The 23,641-nt window shown below is 37.1% G+C and overlaps 1 protein-coding gene and 1 long non-coding RNA gene across 2 annotated transcripts; one reads left to right on the top strand and one right to left on the bottom strand.

Annotated features, from left to right (window-relative positions):
• Positions 1-1,622: 1,622 nt before the first annotated feature.
• Positions 1,623-13,944, bottom strand: LOC101737503 (uncharacterized). Its single transcript, XR_209879.5, has 3 exons — positions 13,520-13,944; positions 5,122-5,200; positions 1,623-3,505 (listed from the first exon to the last, which is right to left on the bottom strand). It is a non-coding gene; the product is annotated as an uncharacterized LOC101737503 (long non-coding RNA).
• Positions 13,945-16,165: 2,221 nt separating this feature from the next.
• LOC101737590 (hsp70-binding protein 1) lies at positions 16,166-21,591 on the top strand. The gene is made up of 6 exons (XM_004928921.5): positions 16,166-16,523; positions 17,177-17,257; positions 18,681-18,873; positions 19,600-19,818; positions 20,194-20,349; positions 21,122-21,591. The coding sequence occupies exons 1-6, from the start codon at positions 16,413-16,415 to the stop codon at positions 21,418-21,420; spliced, it is 1,059 nt and encodes a 352-aa protein (XP_004928978.1). The 5' UTR covers positions 16,166-16,412; the 3' UTR covers positions 21,421-21,591.
• The last annotated feature ends 2,050 nt before the right edge of the window (positions 21,592-23,641 follow it).

Below are 23,641 nucleotides of genomic sequence, written 5' to 3'. Positions count from 1 at the left end.
ACATCTTATACGCGACATGCACATACATATATGTATCTAAATGTTATAGTTACATAACGCAAACCAGGCGTGTGAGCCCAAGACCTTCGTTCCACTATCTTGATATTTTTACCGTAAAACAAAAAGTTCGCGAACGAATTTTATTACTAAATCTGTATGTTAACCCGTGGAGGTATACGACGAAGGGAAGATCTTTCACCGAGCGGCTGGTATTCGTCGGTCATGATGGCCTTGAGAGGCAATTTTAGCGTGACCTTAACAAGTAGGTGAGCTCACGGGGCTCAAACCTGACGACGTCGCTAACAATTGTAGTTTTCCAATTACAGCACAAGAGCGCATTATGCGGCATAATGCTCAACGTTGAATGTTCCAGCTACAGCAACGCTTCGCACAATCGAGCACTCTCAAAAGTACTGCTCTCGCGTGATACTCGCAATCGATACCGACTCAGTGACAGAAAATTGACAAGTGTTTTTTCTTTAAGTTGGCATTGATCGAAATTTTGTTTATATTATCGTTAGTAATATTATTTAATGTTGAAAAAAATTGTAAGGCTTTCCTTTCGTCGTAGTTTCTTAGAAATAATCAATGTTAATTAAAACTGTGCTAACTTAGCGCACTCTGCTGATGCATTTGAAAACTAATTCACGTTCCAATTAAGCTTCAGCATAATTCGGCATTGTGCGTCACTGAGTCGCATTATGCTCTGTAATTGGAAAACTAAGAACCCTACCAAGAGCCGTGCTTCGCAGAATCTACCACCGGATCGGAAACGCGACCCACTGAGAAGATCCGGCGAGAAACTCAGTGGGCTGTGTCTGAGGGTTAATTTACTCGTCGAGCCCAGCAAGCAGCAATTCCTCAAGCGACGGGTTCGACGAGAACGATGACCGGTGCTTGAGGTAGGTACCTAAAAGCACGTCATTTCGAATCCTCCCGATCCACTAACGAGTGGGCGTGTTTTGGGCGACGTCGACTGCTTTCCATTCTGTCCGCAGGATCGAGGCGATGTAGTTACCGGCGGCCAAGGACTGTTGTTGTTCGGATCTTGTATATATGCAGGCTTATTTTAAAAATGTCGTAAGCGAGATTCAAGCATCTCTTAAATATCTTGTGTTCTGTGATTACTATCGCCACAAGCCTATTAATTAATATTTCGATCTTCTCGTGCAGCGTTCTCCTTATGGTCTCTGGGCGGTGGACCCTGACTGGTCAACGACCCATCACCAGTCCATCGACACAAACTGGTGGTAGGACCTTTTGTGAGTCCGAACGGGTAGGTACCACCACCCTGCCTGTTTCTCCCGTGAAGCAGTAATGCGTTTCGGTTTGAAGGGTGGGGCAGCCCTTGTAACTATACTGAGACCTTAGAACTCATATCTCAAGGTGGGTGGTGGCATTTACGTTGTAGATGTCTTGAGCCGTGAGCTCGTCCACACAATTATGAAACAAGAAAAAAATTACACAAAACATAACAAGTCTATTGTATTCTCTATTAATCTACATTGTACTCTATTCGAATATTATTCAAAAACTAAAAGAAATTACTAATCTAAAAACATTTAAAAAAAAAGTAAATCAAAGATACAGGCATAGCCTGGACGAACAATAAAAACTAAAAATATTGTTCCAAACAGAATTTAATAGTCTCTAATAATTAATATTTTTATCAACTAAACAATAACGACTAGATAGAACTAAAATTAATCAATAGTATGATTATTAATAACTAAGAAAATTTACATACTTACACTTCAAAAAACACAACTACAATACGTTAATGGATCTCAAAACTCTAGATGAAGAAACTACCACAATTTCCTCCTCTGAATTAAAACATTATTTGTCTTCATTACATAAGTAGTTTAAAATTCTAGAATATTCTATTACATATTATGTTTGACATTATTAATTCTATAAAATTATGAATGACAGATCCGAAACTTAAAATTGTTTTAAAAAAAATTCAGCGCAAGGGAACCACTGTAAAATCCTAATTTGCAGATTGCAAGAAGAAGAAATAATTACGCCTCGGATATTTCGTATTTCGCATTTAATATTTTGTGAGCCTGCCTGAGCCTTTAACGTGAAGCCTACAAGCTTTACTTAACCTCATCACTTGGCAACTTGCATTATCTCACAGTGTACAAATAATCGATTCATTGCTAAATAAGGTGTATGAAATATAAAAATGAACATAAAATTTACAGATTGCGACCGTAGAGTCGTAAATCATGAGCACAATCACACCGTACCGGTCTTTGGTCCCCCTGTACCCCAATTTTCTATAAATAAATATAAATTTTCTGTACCTGCGTTAGTCATTTAACTCCTAAACGGCTGGCTTTTTTTTTTGATTTTGGTTTTGATTTGATGAGTTTTTATTTGTTTGATAGTTTGTATTTACAATTGGACCTCTTAAGCCCCAATAGTGTAATACGATATTTTAGTGTGATAATACTCTTCGGTCAGAACGCTCTAAAATACAATTCGAATAAGGAAGTTTGTTATCATTTACATTGGTCATATTTTCAAAACAGAGTTCATCAAATTTTCATAAAAATATATCAGTTTTCTTACTGTAGTATTACTCTAAAATTACTATGCAACCTCAATCTTTTAAGCCGCATTCCCATTACTCCAAACTATTATTGCACCAAATGATCCAGGCCATTCTTTCTTTATTTCATGCCAATATAATGGCATGAATACTTTTTTAATTCTGAGTATACATAAAAAAAAACTTAACACCGTATTCAATACAATACAATAGTGGTGTACAAATGGCCTCTGTAATGATTAAGGCAACTGTTCAACAATTAATTTAATTTATTTAAAAAAAAAAATTGGTAAAAATTATTGTTTACTGGTGGTAGGACCTCTTGTGAGTCCGCGCGGGTAGGTACCACCGCCCTGCCTATTTCTGCCGTGAAGCAGTAATGCGTTTCGGTTTGAAGGGTGGGGCAGCCGTTGTAACTATACTGAGATCTTAGAACTTATATCTCAAGGTGGGTGGCGCATTTACGCTGTAGATGTCCATGGGCTCCAGTAACCACTTAACACCAGGTGGGCTGTGAGCTCGTCCACCCATCTAAGCAATAAAAAAAACTGTTATCCAACTGCTTGTTGTCGCAAAAGTCACACGCCAAATGTTTTATTTATTAAGCACAATAAAAGCGTAACTCGTTTTTTTTCATTTCTAAATCAAAATTTCACATTTTACCGTCCAAAAAATCGTTAGAAAGATCTTTAATCAAAAATCTAATAAATTATTCACGTTTTTTTCTTCTTTTCTCCTTTCCACATTGTTCCAGAATCGTGTAGAATTATTGCGGACTGGATACCCTGTTGACGTTGGACCTGGGTGGGTCAGGGCGCAGGTAGACTGCTGGGTGGTCGTGTGGTGGTCTCTGGAGACGACCCGGACGAGGCGGCGGCGGAGCCCTGGTGCCTCCAGAAAGGGATACCGGCGGCGGGGATATAAGGTCTTGACGAGGCGCCATACCTGGAATGCGCGGCGGATCTTTTTTAATACGCTTTTATTAGCTTCATACGTATGTATGTTAGTATGTTAGTAGGTAACGGAATCTTTGAACATGATTTTGAACCCCATCAAAACGTGGCATTAACTCGAAATTTGGTATACTTATTAAGGACGGATGACAATTCAATATTAAAAAAAAATGGAAAAAGAATTTTGAAATATAGAAATTCAACTAAAAAATGAAAAATAAATAATTGTTTAAAGATAATAGGGGTGCATGGTATCAGTAGTTATAAATATTTTATGAACCGATACGAGTAGAAGGGTTATTTTGATAATATCCTGAAAAGCACCCCTCGCTTTTTTTACAATAAAATCATTTTTTCTTACACTATTTTTAATTCAAGTTTATTAAAATTTATTTTCTATTTTTTAGTTGGATTTTCTATAAAAGCGTGTTTTGTTAGTTTTTTTAAACAATTTTTTATTTTTAATTTACTTGGCATACGCAACGTAAAAATGCATACCGAGTTGACGGAAACGATGGTTGAAACATACACGACATAGTTATTAAAAAATCCTTAGGAACATTGTAGTTTGATCTAACGTTCAGATATTTTTTAGTCAATTCTCTTTCATTCTACACTAGATATTACTCCGTGGTTCCTCTCGCATTAAATTTAGAACGAATAAAAGAAAGAATACCTTATTTCTAAAGAGTGACATGTCAGTAATTATTTATCTTAATTATTAAGTGTATTTATTATCTATGTAGAATTGCGTCGTGACGCATAAAATAAGACTATTATTTTAAAAATTATCTGACACCTTTTTTACACAATGCACTTTTTTTTCCCTACCTATTCTGATAGACTTGAGAGGCTATTTCAGCTTTACCCTAGCGTGTAGGTGAGCTATCGGGGCTCAAACCGGAGGTGTTGCTAACACTGACTTCTAGCAAGAGCAGTGCTTCGCAGAATCTACCTCCAGATTGGAAACGCGACCCACTGAAAAGATCCGGCGAGAAACTCAGTGAGCTGTGTCTATGGGGGTAATTTACTCGTCGAGCCCTTCGTCGCAAGCGACGGGTTCGGCAAGGAGGATGAGCGATACTTGAGGTACCTAAAAGCACTTAATGGATCGGGAGGATCCGTAATGACGTGCTTAGGGCGACGTCGACTGGTCCACAGGATCGGGTATTTAATTTCCGGCGGCCACGACAAGAGGGTTTTCGTGTCGTGCCGCCTTGTCAAAGTGGCGCATTGATGCCGACTGTAGTTACTTGCGCATTCAATCGTCTTCGACATCTTGCTTTTATCTCTATCATGGTTTTTTTCCTTTAACTTACCGTTTTCTCTCACTCGCATCTTAACGCTCCGTTCCACACTTTTTTCATACGTTCCATTCTTACCAATTCTGTATCTATGGTAATTTATTCAATGACTTTTAAAACTATATCTATATCTATACTATATCTATACTATTACTGTATATGTTTACTCTTTACGAATTCATCACACGAATATATGCTTGATGTGGGAATCGAAGCCATTCCCATGGGCCAAGCAGTCATTGACGCCAACCACTGTACCACCGAGTCAGCCAATAATGATTTTTGATGTGTGAGATATACGTACCTAAAGCTGAAGTGAGGATTGGTGTTGCGCCGATACCCCTAGTGACGGGCTCAATCAATAGATGGTTGGACTAAATAACCTAGAAAAAAATTAACTTAAGTCATTAACTCGATTTTGACAAAACCTTAGTAACAATGCATCGGATAGTTAAAGCATAGTATTTCTTAATAATCGAATAGTAGGAAATGTGTTTAGAAGTTATGTATTTTTTTTTTTGGAAGAAGAAGAAAAGAAGAAAATCTTTATTCGCCAGAAATATAGTTTACAAGATATTGTGGATATAGAACATAGTTTCATATATTTCGCCTGTTTAGGCATGCGAAAATTTAACTTATTTTTATATTAATTCTAACACAAAATTTACTAAATCTATCTATTTTTACATTCTATCACTTCTTATTCTAATATTTCACTACCTATGTACAACATTTATCATTTAAAAATTCTTGCACACTATAAATAAGCCTTATCTATTAGCCATAAATATAATTTTCTTTTAAATTGAGTTAAAGGAAGATCTCTTATGCTGTTTGGTATCTTATTAAATATTCTTATAGTCATAGGATAACAGTTTGTATGGTAGTAGCGAGTATTTATATTTGGTAACATGGAACGGATCGATCTTTATAATAACATATATCCTAAATGTTTCCAAGCATTCTCGCAACGCGATAGTAATCATGAATCGCACTTTTTAACGTTGACAATAATTATATTAATTAACTAGTGACCCGCCCTCGCTTCGCTTCGGAAACATTAAATTTTATTATTGAAATAGTTGAGTCCCGCGATGTTACCCGCGGTTATTGTCGTACTGCGGGTGACGCCGCGGGGCGAAGCTAGTCTAAAAAACGTAGCCTAAATTAGTCCTTGTATCATCAGCTACCTGTCAGTGAAAGTCTCGTCAAAATCGGTCCAGCCGTTCCAGAGATTAGCCGGAACAAACAGATAGATAGATAGACAAAAATTGTAAAAAATGTTATTTTGGTGTAGGTACCGTATATATATTCATATGCATGTAGTAAAAAGCGGTTATTTCAATATTACAAACAGACACTCCAATTTTATTTATATGTATAGATTACAATATGGTGCGTTCTCAGTCTAATCCGACACTAAAAAACAACCTCCTTAATTTGTGGACTTACTTTTATTTCGTATTCGTTCATCGGATTTTATTAATATGGTTAGTTTCTTACAATAATCACTTTACAGTTGACGATTCCGATTAGGTGGTAGATTCATTCGCGAAGCAGTCAATTTTGAGTTGTTAGGTCTCCTTTGAAGGCGCTCGGGGAGCTGTTAGAGTAATCCCTCAATCATCATCAATAAATATAAAAATGAATTGCTGTTCGTTTGTCTCGCTAAAACTCGAGAACGGCTGGACCGATTTGGCTAATTTTGGTCTTGAACTATTTGTGGAAGTCCAGAGAAGGTTTAAAAGGTAGATACATATGAAAATGCCTGGAATTAAATAAAAATAACTATTTTGTTTTCCCTTTGAAAACAAATTCTGACGGATTCCTTTTGTTTGTTTTAAGTTTATTTTATACAAAAGTTTAGGTCTTTTATTTATCAATTGAGCCACTACGAAGTCTGCCGGATCAGCTAGTCATCAATAAACATTTGAACATAAAATTTGCGTAGTCAATTTATAATAGCTTTAATATAATTTATTTAGTATTTTTTATTTATTCTAGTAATCTCGAGGGGTTATACTACGTTCACCGAACGAGTAGGTGAGCTCACGGAGTTCTAATCTGGCGAATTTGCTAACACTAGCCCTAGCAAGAGCAGTGCTTCGCAGAATCTACCACTGAATGGGAAACGCGATCCACCGTGTAGATCCGATGAGAAACTCAGTGGGCTGTGTCTGAGGGTTAGTTCGGTCATCGACCTTTTCGTCGTAATCGACGAATTGGACGAGGACGGTGACCGGTGCTTGAGGGTCTGAAAGCACCGAGAGTGGATCTGGGGGATCCGACTAGACATGTTTTGGGCGACGACGGCTTTGGGGTGCGCGGCCGCAATGACTGGGTGTATAATAATTAGCGGCGGCCACGATGAGAGAGATATCTTGTCGCGCTGCTTTGCCGAAGTAGTCTGTCTCTAGTCATAAGATATTTACGTATGAAAATCGTACCACTAAAACAAATTATAATATCAAAATTGCTTGATAAAAACGAATTCGCTTAAGTCAGCGCTTTTTGGTCGTAACAGTTGCAATAACATTGATACCTGATTAATATAATAATAATCATTCTATCAGTACCTAATTTATTAAAAACGCACCATTTTTCTATCGTTTCAAAAGTTAAGAAATCTATTTTCACATAACAAAAAACAAGTTGTGTGTTAATCTTATCTCTTTATTATCATTCTTTTGTATTTGTTTTCTGGTAGTTTCTCAATAAAATCTCAATGATAAGAAAGTATTATATTATTATATATGGATATAAAAATATCACTAATCTCATGATTTTGTGAACAACATCGATCTATTTTTTAATATCCGCTTACAGAACTCATAGAAAAACAACGTAAGATATTTCATTTGTATTTCAAAATGGCCGCCATTACATCGCAACAAAAAATGTCCGTTAGGTAATACAACAGAATGGTTAAAAAGGAGTTACCTAATACATTTTTGAAAGGCAGCCCCTATTTAAATCTAATTTGGAAGGCCCTATGAGTCTTTAAACAGTGGAGTATTGAGATCAAACAAAAAAAATATATGGGAGGCAACAACCAATTTCACAAAAACATGTGCACTAAGGTTTACTTAGATTGCTTTTGGAAATTTTAATATAGCTAGAGATTTCTAAAAACTCTTTTAATTAAACGTAATGGCTGGTATGCTGTGTGACACCCTACCATAGACTATGCGTGGAAACAGAGGTTTGAAAAAATGCGTGACAACCATTGATGTATTAAAAAACCGTGTTTATATATCAATGGAGACAACATACAATATTTTGAAGCTGTCGTGGCCTAAAGGATAAGACGTCCGGTGCATTCGTATCTAGCGATGCAACGGTGTTCGAATCCCGCTGGCAAGTACCATTTTTGCTAATACGTAGTTATCAAAATGATTGACTTCCACGGTGAAGGAATAACATCGTGTAACAAAAATCAAACCCGCAAAATCATAATTTGCATAATTACTGATGGCAGGACCTCTTGTGAGTCCGCACGGGTAGGTACCACCGCCCTGCCTATTTCTGTCGCGAAGCAGTAATGCGTTTCGGTTTGAAGGGTAAGGCACCAGTTGTAACTGTACTGAGACCTTAGAACTTATGTCTCAAGGTGGGTGGCGGCATTTACGTTGTAAATGTGTATGGGTTCCGGTAACCACTTAACAACAGGTGGGCCGTGACCTCATCCACAAACATAAGCAATAAAAAAAGTCAATTATTTAAACTCCCTATTATTTTAGGGAAACTAAAGTGAGCGATGTCAAAAGTATGTCGCAAATCCGTATTTATACTATTTTAATCTTAACAGTTTCATGACGTCAGAAAACAATTTGAAATAGTTTTTTTCTAATCATTTTAGATAATAAAGTGATTAAACATAATTTATTTGCTTGTATAAAAATTCCATTCAGCCACGTTTTTTATGGTTATAGGCAGACTAGTTGTACCCGTCCGCTTCGCTGGGCATTCAACATTAACATTATTATTTCTCACCCCCACAAAGATTCTCATCATTAACGCCCCCGCAACTGGTGTAGGGAGTCCAACACTCATATAAATATTAGCCTATCCATTAAGTACATGCATTTTCTACATGGATACCAAGTTTCAAGTCAATCGGATGCATGGTTCAGTAGTTACTACGGAACATCCGTAATAACTACTGTAGATTTATATATTAGTACGAGGGCTGCACTAAAAGTATCGGGAATGGAATATTTCCACTGTTCCTGTCATATTAAAATCTTTTTAATTGAAAACTCCTTGGTTTTAAAAATCGAATACCATTTATTTATTTAAAAAAAGATTCTCGGTCTTGTCACGAGGTTTTGTCAAACTTGTTTAGTCGTTGAGAAAATGGAATTGACTCGAGAAAATTCAAGAGCGATGATTTATTATGACTTTCGAAGTGGTTTAACACAAAAACAGTGTGTTGACCGGATGATTTCTGCATTTGGTGATGAAGCCCCATCCAAAACCACAATTTATCGCTGGTTTGCTGAGTTTCAACGTGGACGTGTTAAGCTCAGTGATGATCCCCGTCAAGATCGTCCAAAAACTGCAGTCACCCAAGAAAACGTTGATGCTGTGCGTAAGCTGATTGAGGAAGATCGACATGTGACATACCGCGAAATTCAGGCAACTTTAGACATTGGCATGAGTCAAATACAAATAATCTTGCATGAACAATTAGGTGTAAAAAAGTTGTTTTCCCGATGGATACCGCATTCGCACTGTGAAGAGCAAAAAGCGGCTCGCGTTACTTGGTGCGTCAAAACTCTCGAAAGATTCCACGCAGGATCCTCAAATGCTGTATACAGCATTGTATCAGGTGACGAATCCTGGATATACGCGTACGAACCCGAAACAAAAAACCAGTCACGAGTTTGGGTATTCGAAAATGAGTTAAAGCCAACAAAAATTGTTCGTTCACGGAGTGTTGCAAAAAAAATGGTTGCCACGTTTGTCTCCAAAACCGGCCATGTTACAACTATTCCTCTTGAGGGACAAAGAACGGTTAATGCAGAATGGTATGCTAGCATTTGTTTGCCACAGGTCGTTTCTGAACTCTGTAAAGAGAACTGCAACCGCCGCATCATCCTCCATCACGACAATGCGAGTTCTCACACCGCGCACAGAACATAAGAGTTTTTAGAGCAAGAAAACATAAAATTATTAGACCATCCGCCGTACAGCCCCGACCTAAGCCCTAATGATTTCTATACTTTCCCTAAAATAAAGAATAAATTGCGTGGACAGAGATTTTCATCACCTGAAGAAGCTGTGGACGCCTACAAAACGGCCATTTTGGAGACCCCAACTTCCGAATGGAATGGTTGCTTCAATGATTGGTTCCATCGTATGGAAAAATGTGTCAAATTTCGCGGAGAATACTTCGAAAAGCAATAAATACATTTTTAAATAGTAATGTTGTGTCACTTCGTTAATTCCCGAAATTTTCAGTGCCGCCTATGTATAGATGAGCATACGGTCCCAATAATGATGTGTGGTCACCGCCGCTCATGGAATAGCCAAGCTGTTACTTGCTGTTAACTGTTTGGTGACTCAAAAAAAGATAAGAACAAGAATGGACCGACACACAAAGACATGTGGTGGTACTACGAGCCTTAGTTGAGCGCGATTATGATTCGACAAAATTTTGATTCAAATTCTTTATTCTGAGATCTTGAGGCTGCGGTTACTACGAAGACCCACTTCAGCCGCGTTACAATTTGAAGGGTGGGGCGACAAATAAACAACACGATTGAGGCTTCGGTCTCAGGCCTCGAGATGGGTGGTACAAGGTTCAACCATTTGGGCAATAACAAAGGAATTACGATTTTAAATAAAACCAAACCAAAATCTGCTATGTCCACTCTTTGAGATTTTTACTTTTTTACCTTTTCGTATAGTTCACAGCCCTATCTATCTACAGGATAAAAAAAATTGTTAAGTATCTATAGCTTTAATATTTATCTATAGATTTCATTTGATATAGTTCTTAAAAATTCACCTTCATATAAATTAATTAATTCCAAAATATAGTTTTTGCACATAGCAGATTTTGGTTTGACAGCGACGATATATCGATTTTTACTTTAAGAAGGTTAGTGTGTGTATGTCCCTACAGACTCAGAAAAGGCAAAACCTATTTCGATGAACATTCAGAAACCTTGAGATTGGCCTAGCGGATGAGTCTGTGAAGCTTGATGGCGATCGTCAAATCAAATATCAGCCAGCATAGCGGATAGAGTTGGGCCAGCTAATCAAAATAATATACGAACCGACGTGAGATTTACTACGAATGGAATTTTAACGGGATTGAGTGCCGTTTCGTCTCGTAGTTTCGAATATTATTAAACTTTTGCGCTATGTTTTATCTTAAAACTATTATCGCACCTTTAAAATTGAAGTGGCTTAATTGTAAATTCTGGATTTTTGATAAACGCCAAAAATCTAATTGAAGAATTGTAATTTTTCAATTTCAATTTATTTTTATTTTTTAGATGGGTTGTACGAGCTCACAGCCCACCTGGTTGTTAAGTGGTTACTGGAGCCCATAGACATCTACAACGTAAATGCGCCACCCACTTTGAGATACAAGTTTGAAGGTCTCAAGTATAGTTAAAGCGGCTGCCCCACCCTTCAAACCGAAACCCATTACTGCTTCACGGCAGAAATAGGCAGGATGGTGGTACCTACCCGCGCGGACTCACAAGAGGTCCTACCACCAGCAGTTTTAATACTTTAAGCCTTAAAGCGGACACCTTAAAGTTTAAGATATTCGTTTGATTTAAAAGAAACGAAAAGTGTACTTTGTCCTTTTCTAGACCATTTAAATTAATTTTTTTTAACTGATAGAATACACGTTTATAAGTCTTTCAAAGTATAAAACTCATTTTCTTACAATTTTTAGTTAAGCCACTTTAATTTTAAAGTTGCGTTATAATAGTGTGTTTTGAAATGTCCGCATTGTACACTAACGTTTAGGAATAAAAATTGGCTATTAACGCCACACAAGCACACCGTGACAAATCAAATCAAATCAAATCAAAAAAGTTTTATTCAACATAAATGAAAGTACATACTTGTTGAACGTCAAAAGAACTACCGCCAATTCACAAGAACTAGCCTCCGTCCTGAGAAGAATTGGCAAGAAACTCAGCGGGCATGTAATTTTTTTTTTTTTTTTAAATATTAGATTATTTTAAATATTCATTTTTACAATAAGTAATTATAACATAACAATTTTACAATATTGAAATGCCCGGAGCGAGCAACTCATTCCCACTTTGTGCAATCTTCTAGATAATCATTGACTTTATAGTAAGCTTTATTGCACAGATGTTCTTTAATAGTTTTCTTAAACCTATGTATATGTAGGTTCTGAACATCTTGTGGGATTTTGTTGTACAGGCGCACAGACAAACACCCGAATGAATTTCGTATCTTATGTAACCTACTCATCGGCACAACAAGCCTGTGTTTGTTCCTAGTATTTCTATTATGTATTTTCCCTCAGGGATTCCCTTGAGTGCATGTTATAAATAGCACGTATAGCTCTTTTCTGCAGAATAAATATCATTTCTACATCGGCCGCGTTGCCCCATAGCAAAATGCCATAGGACATGACACTGTGGAAGTAACTAAAGTAAACTAAACGAGCCGTGTCCGCATTTGTTAACATTCTAATTTTTTTTACTGCGTATGCTGCAGAGCTGAGCTTACTCGCCAATTTATGAATATGAGGTCCCCACTGCAGTTTGGAGTCCACTGTTATACCAAGAAATACGGTTGACTCAACAAGCTCCAATGATTCCTCAGAAACAATTAAATTACTGTCTACTTGTCTCACATTTAAAGATGATTTAATACATTTTAAAGTAAATTTAATACATTTAGTTTTCTTACTATTCAATAATAGGTTATTGATACGGAACCAATGAACCACACACGAAATCGCATCATTCACTTCGTCATAGACTTGTAATTGTCGTTTAATTTTAAATAATAAAGATGTATCATCTGCGAATAATACCTGCGACCTCGTGTCGGGACTCAATAAAACTAGGCAAATCGTTTATATATATTAGAAATAAAAAAGGACCCAAAATGGAACCCTGAAGTACACCCATTTTCAACGTGGTGCCTGAAGATCTATTACCTTTCACATCTACTGTTTGTATCCTTCCTGATAAATAGGAAGTAATAAGACAATAATTAGAATCGGAATTAAAGCAGTTGCTGTGCCCGAAATCTGCTAAGGAGAGAATTATTAAAACTAGAGGTCCCGCAGTAGTCGAAATTCGACTATAATTAATTGGAATTGTAAGTTTGTACACTATTATGATTGTATTTTATACTTCTATAATCACAAATTTCGCCAAGACTACACTATAAAAAATATTAACAAAGACAACCCATATTTAATCTATTCTCAATTTGACAACAGACGTCAAGAACAAAAGTTTGATAATAAATAGTATGTATGCGTGTTTGCGTCAAATACATGGTATGTAGTGTGTGTAATGTTTTCTTTATTGATTTAATGTATCTTTTATGCATTATTTAAAAAAAATAGCATTGTGCACTTCTCTATATTCTCTATAAGTGTGGATTCATAGTCCTCCGGCCGCGCAATTTTCGTAAAAAGGGATACAAAGTTTTTGCTTCACGTATTGATATATAGTTATTAAACTTACCCTTCAAACAAAGAAACATCCAGCGACGATTTAAAACTTAAAACAACAAAAACCAGTCATAAAATCAATTCTGTTGATAAATACTAAACCGAAGATATTTAATGAGATAACAAAACGAAAATAAGATATGTTTGTCTCTGAAGGTGGTTGTTGAAATACAACGTTATTATGCATAGTCGACACTATTTATCTCTAGATAAGTTATCAAGAAACAAATTTATCATTACGATTTCTGTATCTAATCCACAGAGATGTAGGTTATGATCCGTGTTATCTTCGAACAGCGTCATTGGATATTGTTGACCTATATTTCCTTGAACGGTTTGCATTTAAACAAAATTTATTGAATGCAGAAGATAATTTTAACCGTTAGCCAACGATCTTGATGATTATGCCTGGATCACATAATCCCGCTCTTTCGAGTCACTCTCCTCATAATTGTCTATGCCTCTCGTCATTCATAGCTACTGTATTTTCATTTATTTTGTAACACGCCTTTATTATGTGACCCGTATTTGTGTGCGTAACTGAATTTTGACCGCAATTTCACTGACTTCATGGCGTCCGATTAGCTTGCAAATTTGCCTACATGTCAAGGACCGATGAAAATTTAACGGTCATGATAATCGCCTTATCGTTGTCGTCCTGACTACCCCCCCGCATCCTGCTCACGCAGGAGCCAATCACCGTCGCCACGTCGATGCCCTAGACACGTCCTTACGGATCCTGTTGGATTAGACGCCTTCAGCTCTAACACTAGGAGCAGGCTTAAGGACCCCGGTAACCGTACTCGTCGAACTCGACAAAGAATTCGACGTGCAACTTAACCCATGCGTCAGCCCGCTGAGTTTCTCGCCGGATCTTCTCAGTGGGTCGCGATTCCGATACGGTAGTAGTTTCATTCGCGAAGAAGCTGTTCTTGAGTTAGGTCTTCTTTGGAGGCGTTCGGGCAGCTGCTAGCAAATCCGACCACTCCTGGCTGAGCCTTTGCTCGCCCACCCTTCCTGATGAAACTGGAAAGGCCTACGGGCCAGTAATCCGTAATCCGTAATCAGTAGTAATAAAAAGAAAAACAACATATTTTTGTTAGTTTAGCCAAATGTCTAGGGAAAAGAATAAGCAGGACTTAAAAATGTCTATTTTAATTTTAGTAAATTTTTAGTTGGGCTTGTTATTAATTAGGCCACACGCGAAAATTTTTCTACATCCTATCTAAAGTCTGTTTGTGCCAAAGTAATAAAATTGAGGGATTTTCTTCCAAATTTAATTCCAACTTCCTTTTAAGTTTTTCACACTGGTATTTACGTGGTATCAAGGTCCTCAGCTAACTAAACAATTGCTAAATGCAAAACTGCTTCAGATCGATAGTGAACATTTCTGATTATTTTTACCTGACAATACAGCTTTCGTTCCGAACAAGTTCAAGTGCTGGGTGAATATCAAATCATGGAGGATGTCTACGTAATAGGTACTTAAAAAAGAGAATGTACGGTTTCATACTCTGCCCCCTTGGCAGGTAGGTTTCATGTATTGACATGCACTCACTTTCTTTTTACAGAGGGAGGCCAAGAGTGAGAGCTTTTTTATTTTAAAGGACCTACATATGTACGGCATATGGAATATGAAATACTTCTAATTCGTTGTTTTTCAAAAAACAGTGTTTCATCATAATACTAATGTACGATGTTAAGTTTTAAGTATTAAGTGTATTATTTAATATGTTAAGCTATGCATTTGTTGAGTGTCAAAATAAGCTTTAAATAATCTCTTTCAATTAGGCGGTTTCGATATTTAAAAATAGAAAAAAAAAATACGAAAGGAAGTTTAAGCAGTAATGTGATTTTAGTTAGTTAAAACATAAATAATTATTTACTCTCATACCTATCTAAATCTAATAATAAACTAAAAATGGAGACAGCCGACAGCTGTTTCTTAATAGTTGCGCTTGCCTCTTCAAGAAGAAAAAAAAAGTGATGTCAAATATGACAGCTTACTGGGATACCAAGGAAATAAATTGGAAATGTCTTGATGGAATGTAAGATGATGCTGCAAGTAAGTAGGATAAAAGAAAGGCGACCGATCGCGTGAGAAAATACGATCGATACGTTTAAAATACAAGCTGTAAGTATCATGTAAGCGGTAAGCAGTAAATTAGCACTCGAAAACTCACTAATACAGCACTAGCAAGTGGTGTGAAGTGAATGTTCTGTTATGAATATTTTAAGTGTGTTATGTTGAGATTTTTATTATATTAGAATAGAATAATAAATTTATTACCCTTACCATCCATAGCTGCAAGTAACAGTTATTGAAACCCACTGAGTTTTTCGCCGGATCTTCTCAGTTAGTCGAGATTCAGATCTGGTGGTAGATTCTGAGAAGCATTGCTCTTGCTAGGGCTAGTGTTAGCACTCAAAGTCTTTTAGGTCGAGTCCCGTGAGCTCTCCTACTCGCCGTGGGGTAGCTGTAATAGCCTAAAGTTGCTAGTAAGCTCGTTAGCGTTGGTAAACCAATAAAGAAATTCGTTAAATTCCAACATAAAAATTATAGTCTTATTTAGATTTTTCAATATTTTTATTTGGTAGGTATCTACTTTCATGTGGTATTAGAATCTGTAATTATAACTGTCATAGTAAAAAGTGACATGTGACACTGTGACTCATAGTGTCACATGTCACATGTCACTTTTTGGTTTGCGTTTCGAAAACATTCGATGAAGTTCGACTGTAAACGTTTCTAGATGATTTGTAAAAATTCTAGAAATAAATATTTGATGAATCAACTGGATTACACTTTTAAATAAAACCAGTCGTGATTCAGTAGGCTTTACAGCTCAATTTCGAATTCCATTACGTACTAGTGATATCTCACAAAATATTTGAGTTTCTAAAAGATGAGTTCGAATAATACGCAGAATAACACGATTGCCGGAGCTCTGACTTATCCGACAAGAAGTCAAGATGAAGTCCTACCAAATCAGCCGAGGCAGCCAAGAAACCTGCAAGTAATATTTTTTAGAGAAATGAATCTTATGCAAATAACCTATAAAATCATGTTTATAAAACCCCTTGAGCTTGTTTCTTTACTGTTAAGGTGAGCATGTCATTTATCACATGCTATGAAAATGACTGCTTTGTGGCAGAAATAGCCAGATTTTAAGACAAATAGTGTCCAGTTCCATGACAGACAATTTGATCTGCAATGTACAAAAGTCTTGAACTGTATTGGGAACTTCTATGGTCGGAAATATATGTACTCCTCATTTTTATTTTAAACTGTTCAGCTTTTTTCATCTTTGCTTCACAGGGGTTAAGCAATTGAATTTCTTTTCTTACATCACTCTTTCAATAGAAAAAGTTCCTAGAATACTCAGACTCAGTGGTATGGGAATTAGAGCACTGAGTTGCTACACTGAGGGTTATGTATTCAAATCTTGGAAAAATCTTCATGGGAATAACAGGTTTTGCTTGTTGTCTGGGTACTCATTATCTAAATATTAATGTCTTAAATATAAAATATCAGTCTTAGTTTCCCAAAAATGGAGGACATCTTAGTGTAGGGTCTGACTTATCCCTGAATATTAATTATTCCCATATTTTTGTAGGCTGAAAAAAAGGTTAAGTTACTTTAGAATATATACCTAAATTACATTTGTAGGGACTTTTACGGTTTGCAATGGAAGCCACAAAAGCTGAAGATGCACCAGGGAACTCGGAATTAGGACCAATTGATGATGAAGTAAGTATTTTATTAATAACTTGCTGACCCGGCAGCCTTCGTAGTGCCTCAATCGATAAATAAAAGACCTAAACTTTTGTATAAAATAAACTTGAAACAAACAAAAGAAATCCGTCCGACAGGACACACATCAAAGGGAAAACAAAATAGTTATTTTTATTTAATTCCGAGCATTTTCATATTTGTCTACCTTTTAAACCTTCTCTGGACTTCCCACAAATAATTCAAGACCACAATTAGCCAAATCAGTCCAGCTGTTCCGAGTTTTAGCAAGACTAACGAACAGCAATTCATTTTTATATTTTATTAATAATTTAACTGTACTGAAGAAGCTATTAAATAACACTTGTAATAATACTGCATGAGGCCACTGGCCTAAAGCAGACTGCTATGGCCAAAGTGGCTATAAATCAAATAAATCAATAAAAACTGATTTGGGGTTTGACAAGGTCTAAAAATCAACACTATAACTATAAATATTACTATCTACAACTATAACTATAATAAATGTGTATTATAACTAGTAATTTAAATAAATAGTAAATAGTAACTATTGCTTAACACAAGCATTTATTTTAAACTTTCAACACACTGTGCAAGTTATGTACCAACTTGTTATAAAAAAAACAAATTCAAACAACATGAAATACTCTAAAGTACTCTCAAACCAGATAGGATTTTTAAAAAGTTATTTGGCTATGGAGATCTTTGTGTTGTAGTGATACTCAATTTGGAATGAGAAGCTATATTCTACAGCATTAGATACTCAGTGGCTCATGTTAAATGATGGAATTATACTGGGGGTTAACTCCCACAGATATCTACTGATTTTTCTAACCAAAATTATAATTAAAATATATAAATAACTAATATAAAAATAATATAAATAACTAAATAATATAAATATAAATAACTAATATAAATAACTAAAATAAATAATAACAAAATAACCAAAATAAGAAAGAATTAAGTTCTATAATAATTTTTATTATAATTGGAATTGTTTTAATTACTTAAATATCAAGTAGCCCATGAGTGGATGACTGAAAAAAAAAAATTTTTTTTTTTTTCCTACCTAAGCTGGTAGCCGTGAGAGGCTATTCCAGCGTAACCCTAACTAGTAGGTGAGCTCACGGGGCTCAAACCTGATGACGTTGCTAACACGAACCCTAGCAAGAGCCGTGCTTCGCAGAATCTACCACCGGATCGGAAACGCGACCCACTGAGAAGATCCGGCAAGAAACTCAGTGGGCTGTGTCTGAGAGTTAATTTACTCGTCGAGCCCTTCGTCGCAAGCGACGGGTTCGACGAGAACGGTGACCGGAAAAAAAATTCATTATAATTTTAAACTCATTGCTTGGTAACATAATTAAAATTATCTTACAGTTTGAATAATGTAAATTCTTATTATTATGTTTTCCAGAGACGCAAATTCCTTGAAGACGCCCTAAAGAGTCTGACAGTGAACATTGCTGAAGTGTTACTGAACGCCATCAGAATTCTCACCAATACTGAAAGGATTCGTAGCATACAGTTTGGGGAACCACTACCAGAAGACGTACAGGCGGCTTTTGACAATGTCCTTGAATATATTGACGATATTGATACAGCAAATGGTGAGATATTAATTTAACTAAATACTTGGCAGGGTACTAGCATAACTAGATTTTTAATTCTAGGCAATGGCTTGGCTCTGCCCCTGGCATTGCTGAAGTCCATGGGTGACGGTAATCACTCAGCATCAGGTGGGCCGTATGCTCGTCTGCCTGTAAGGGCAATAAAAAAAAGTACTTTAGAAAATGATAATGTACTTTAGAAAATGATAATTGCTCTGAGATTAAACCTGTATAAAATAAGTGAACTTTTTGGCAAATTTTTGACTACTTTAATATTAATTTGCTTTACTGCCTTTGTTGGACAAACCAGTTCATGGTCTAGCGTAGGGAATCCTGAAGTGGTCAATACGCACTGTCGCACTTACGCACACGATAACTTAACCAAACTGCTAAGTTCGTAAATTGGTAAGTATTTTGTATTAACAGGACAAAAACTAAAGATTTTAAAAGTAATCCCTATCTAGATCTGAACTGGCAGATTATTTTAGAATAGGGGTTTCTTGCCTGAAACTGTTTGCGAATCCCTGGTTTAGAGAATTTCGCCACCTATATTGAAAAAAAAGGTAGACACTTAATACTATTGCAATATGACATTCTATCTGGTATAGGCTGACAATAAATATCCTCTACCCTCCTAAAATTAGCGACGATAATGGCAGGAATTTGGGAAGGTGAAGGTTATTGTGTGTTCATACTAAAATTTGATTCATTTTTATTCAATTCCAGACTTCTATAAGATGGGAGGGTTTGCTATGTTTCCAATATGCTATGGAAGCGAAAATGAGAAGGTCCGTGCCCTCGCCAGTACGGTCCTGGCTGAGCTCTGTCAGAACAATCCGTTCTGCCAGGAGAAGTTCTTAGAGTACGGTCTGCTGAACGTTCTACTCACTCTAGTGCAATCAGAGCAAGGCGAAGCCCTCGTCAAGTGCCTATATGCTTTATCATGTAAGTTTTCTTATCATATCAGATTTGGGTTGGAGAGTCAGTTCTATGCCGTTCCAATTTTTTTTTCTTTTTTTTCTTATAGTTGTGGTCGAGCTCACAGCCCACCTTGTGTTAAGTGGTTATTGGAGCTCATAGACATCTATAAACTTAAATGCGCCACCCACCTTGCGATATAAGTTCTAAATTCTCAAGTATAATGGCTGCCTCCCCCTTCAAACTGAAACGCATTACAGTTTCACGGCAGAAATAGGCAGGGCTGTGGTACCTACCCGCGTGGACTTACAAGAGGTCCTACCAGCAGTAAATTCCATTCCTCTTGTTGGAATATGCAGAGCAGATTTGTGTATTTACAACAAACACATGTATGTGGTGCAGGCGGTTGCCGCGAGTACTCGCCCGCGTGTCGCTCGCTGGTGTCGCGCGGGGGGTGCGGGGCGTTGGGGGCGGCGCTGGCGCAGGACGAGCCCTCCGCCAGGACCAAGGCCGCCTTCCTCATCAGGTACCTGGCCAGCCAATACAGCGACGCTAAAGGTACCAGGTTTTTTTATTTTTTTTTATTGCTTAAATGGGTGGACGAGCTCACCGTTGTACAATACCGTGTTATAAGGAGGGTTACCAGTATAATACTGTTACGGTTTACTTACTGTCGATAAGGCACAGTTCCGGTTTGAATGGACAGCCAATGTGCAATATAAAGAAGCTAGTGAAATGGGTTTAAAAATGAACTCTGACATCATGTTAAGGTTTGCGATGACATTCAAAATATGAAGTCTTGTGTCTCGGTAATGTGATAGGCAAAGACAAAACCAGGAACAGTAGTAACATGTAGAGATCAGCTGATGTCAGAGGTCAACGACCCAGTGTCATACGATGCTCGGTGCTAACTTCGCATATATTTTTTTTATTGCTTAGATGGGTAGACCAGCTGACAGCCCACCTGGTGTTAAGTGGTTATTGGAGCCCATAGACATGTACAACGTAAATGCGCCACCCACCTTGAGATATAAGTTCTAAGGTCTCAAGTATAGTTACAACGGCTGCCCCACCCTTCAAACCGAAACGCATTACTGCTTCACGGCAGAAATAGGCTGGCTGGTGGTACCTATCCGCACGGACTCACAAGAGGTCCTACCACCAGTAAAACCGACGAGTTTCGACTTAATCCGACGTTTTTAATGGGGTCAAAATCACAATCAAAGATTCCGTTAGATAAATACTAACATACGTATGAAGATAATAAGAAGCGTATTAAGAAGAGAAGGAAACCTGTGCTCGCATTAACTATCTGAAATTGTATTTCCAGAGCAGTTCATCCAGCACAATGTAGTCAGGACCATAGCTGAACAACTGAGAGGGGGTCGTGACGCGACCAGTGAGCACTTCCTGAACTTACTCTGCACTCTGCTCGAGGACCTGGACCCCAGGGTCCTGGACCAATGCCGGGACCCCACCCTACACTTGAAGGAGACTTTAGAACAACACTTAGGACACCCTGAGCTGGAAAGTTTTACGGAAGAAAAGGAGTATTGTGAAGAGATCCTCAGGAAGGTGTTTGTCGGGCATAAGCCAGTGGAGATCGTGGTTGAAGAAGCCGATAGATAGTGCGAGGGGTCTTAATGAAAGTGTTCCGAAATATTCTTGTGCCGTGGACTCAGTGTTCCCACCAAATTTAGTGGGCCCACCTACCGCAGAAGAGTGTTAACTTGCTAACTAAACGTCAATGAAAGATTCATATTTGATTTGTTGAGATGTAAAAAATGCTTAAGTTTTTTATTAAGAGTTTTATTTATTTTATTACATTTTCAGAAAATTGTGTGTTGTTTTTTAGTTGCAGATTAGATGACAGGCTCACGGTCTGTCCGGTGTTGAGTGGTTATAGGAGCCCATAGACGTCTAAAAACATACCGTGGACTTTCTAGCAGGACTCTGCACCTGGTCACAAGGCACGAACTACCCAAGCCTGGCTTGAAACCAACCTTCCGGACTTTATAAGAGCTGAAAATTGACCCGCATTTAACCTAGACCCCAACCCTTTAGACTTCAAATTGTGGTCAGTTTTAGAGGACAGGGCCTGCTCTAAGCGACACGGCGACATTGAGTCTCTTAAAAATTTTTTGGGCAAGCAGTGGCGAAATTTCCCTTGGAAACCGTGCGCAAATCCATAGATTCGTGGCTAAATAGATTAAAGGCCTGCATAAAAGCCAAAGGTGGCCATTTCTGTCCTTCATTTTGCAACGATCAAATTTCGAAAATTCAAAATATTTCGTAGTTCTTGCTTATTACGCGTCTGCTATTATATTTCACTAGCGGCTCGCTCCGGCTCCGCTCGGGTATTTAACAAAAATTTCAACGATATTTGACGTTTTTGACACTTTTTGTAAATAATAATCGTCGTACAAAGTCGTAGTACATTATTTTATTTTATCATCAATAGTTTTCGCAGGGCACGCGATGTAAAGAATATTTAAGGTAATTTTTTTACACCTTGGGTTACATTATTGTAGTTTTAGTAAGGATCACTAATTTTTTTCAAAAAAAATTATACCCTGTGTCACTCGGGAATAGTGTCCCAACAGTGAAAGAATTTTTCAAATCGGTTCAGTAGTTTCGGAGCCTATTCAATACAAACAAACAAACAAATCTTTCCTCTTTATAATATTAGTATAGATGACGAGCTATGTCCGACTGACTTACCTCGTAATCGCTCGATATATTGCATTCTTATTAAATTCATAATAAGCTAATTTCAGCCGGCACACCATGATATGAGTGTCTGTTGAACTTTAACATAGGAACGAGAACCGACCTCAAGCGTGAGGTCGATTGTTTGTTAACCGCCACTATCCTTGACAAGTGCCACTGCCTACTAACAACGCCGCCACCAGAGCCTGGACATCATTTATTTGTGCAGATTGACTTTGCATTAGTCCGCAAATATAAGATTGATGTCGCGTTAGATAAGATTATTTGGTGAGAAGCGAAGGGATACACAAACTGAAAACTGCCAGCTTCGATCGTAACTTAATAACAATGGATTCTCAACGAAATAAATAATAGTTTAAAAAAACTAACAAAATACGCTTTTATAGAAAATCCAAATAAAAAATAGAAAATAAATTTGAATTAAAAATAGTGTAAGAAAAAAATATTTCATTGTAAAAAAGCATGGGGTGCTTTTCAGGATATTATCAAAATAACCCTTCTACTCATATCTGTTCATAAAATATTTATAACATAAAACTACTCATACCATGCACACCACGCTTTTTTTACAATAAAATTATTTTTTCTTACACTATTTTTAATTCAAATTTATTAAAATTTATTTTCTATTTTTTAGTTGGATTTTCTATAAAAACGTATTTTTTTAGTTTTTTTAAACTATAATATTATTTATTTTCTATTTTTTAGTTGAATCTCAATTTTTTAAATTTTTTTGTAAATTTTGAATTGTCATCGGTCCTTAATAAGTATACCAAATTTCGAGTGAATCCGACGTTTTGAAGGGGGTCAAAATCATGTTTAAAGATTCCGTTACATACATACGTCTGAAGCTAATAAAACTCGACAAAGCGGTCGACGTGCAACCTAACTCATGCATCAGCTCGCTGAGTTTTTCGCCGGATCTTCTCAGCGGGTTGCGATTACGAACCGGTAGTAGATTCATTCGCGAAGCAGCTGCTCTCCAGTTGTTAGGTCTCCTTCGGAGGCGCTCGGGCAGCTGTTAGCAAATCCCACCCCTTCTGGCTGAGCCTTTGCTCGCCCACCTGTCCTGGTGAAAGGCCACCGGGCCACCAGTAAATATTTAATATAAAAAAAAGCG

Source organism: Bombyx mori, chromosome 16 (genome assembly GCF_030269925.1).
Source record: "Bombyx mori chromosome 16, ASM3026992v2".
Classification (NCBI taxonomy): Eukaryota; Metazoa; Arthropoda; class Insecta; order Lepidoptera; family Bombycidae; genus Bombyx; species Bombyx mori.
This window is presented reverse-complemented; position numbering and strand designations above follow the sequence as displayed.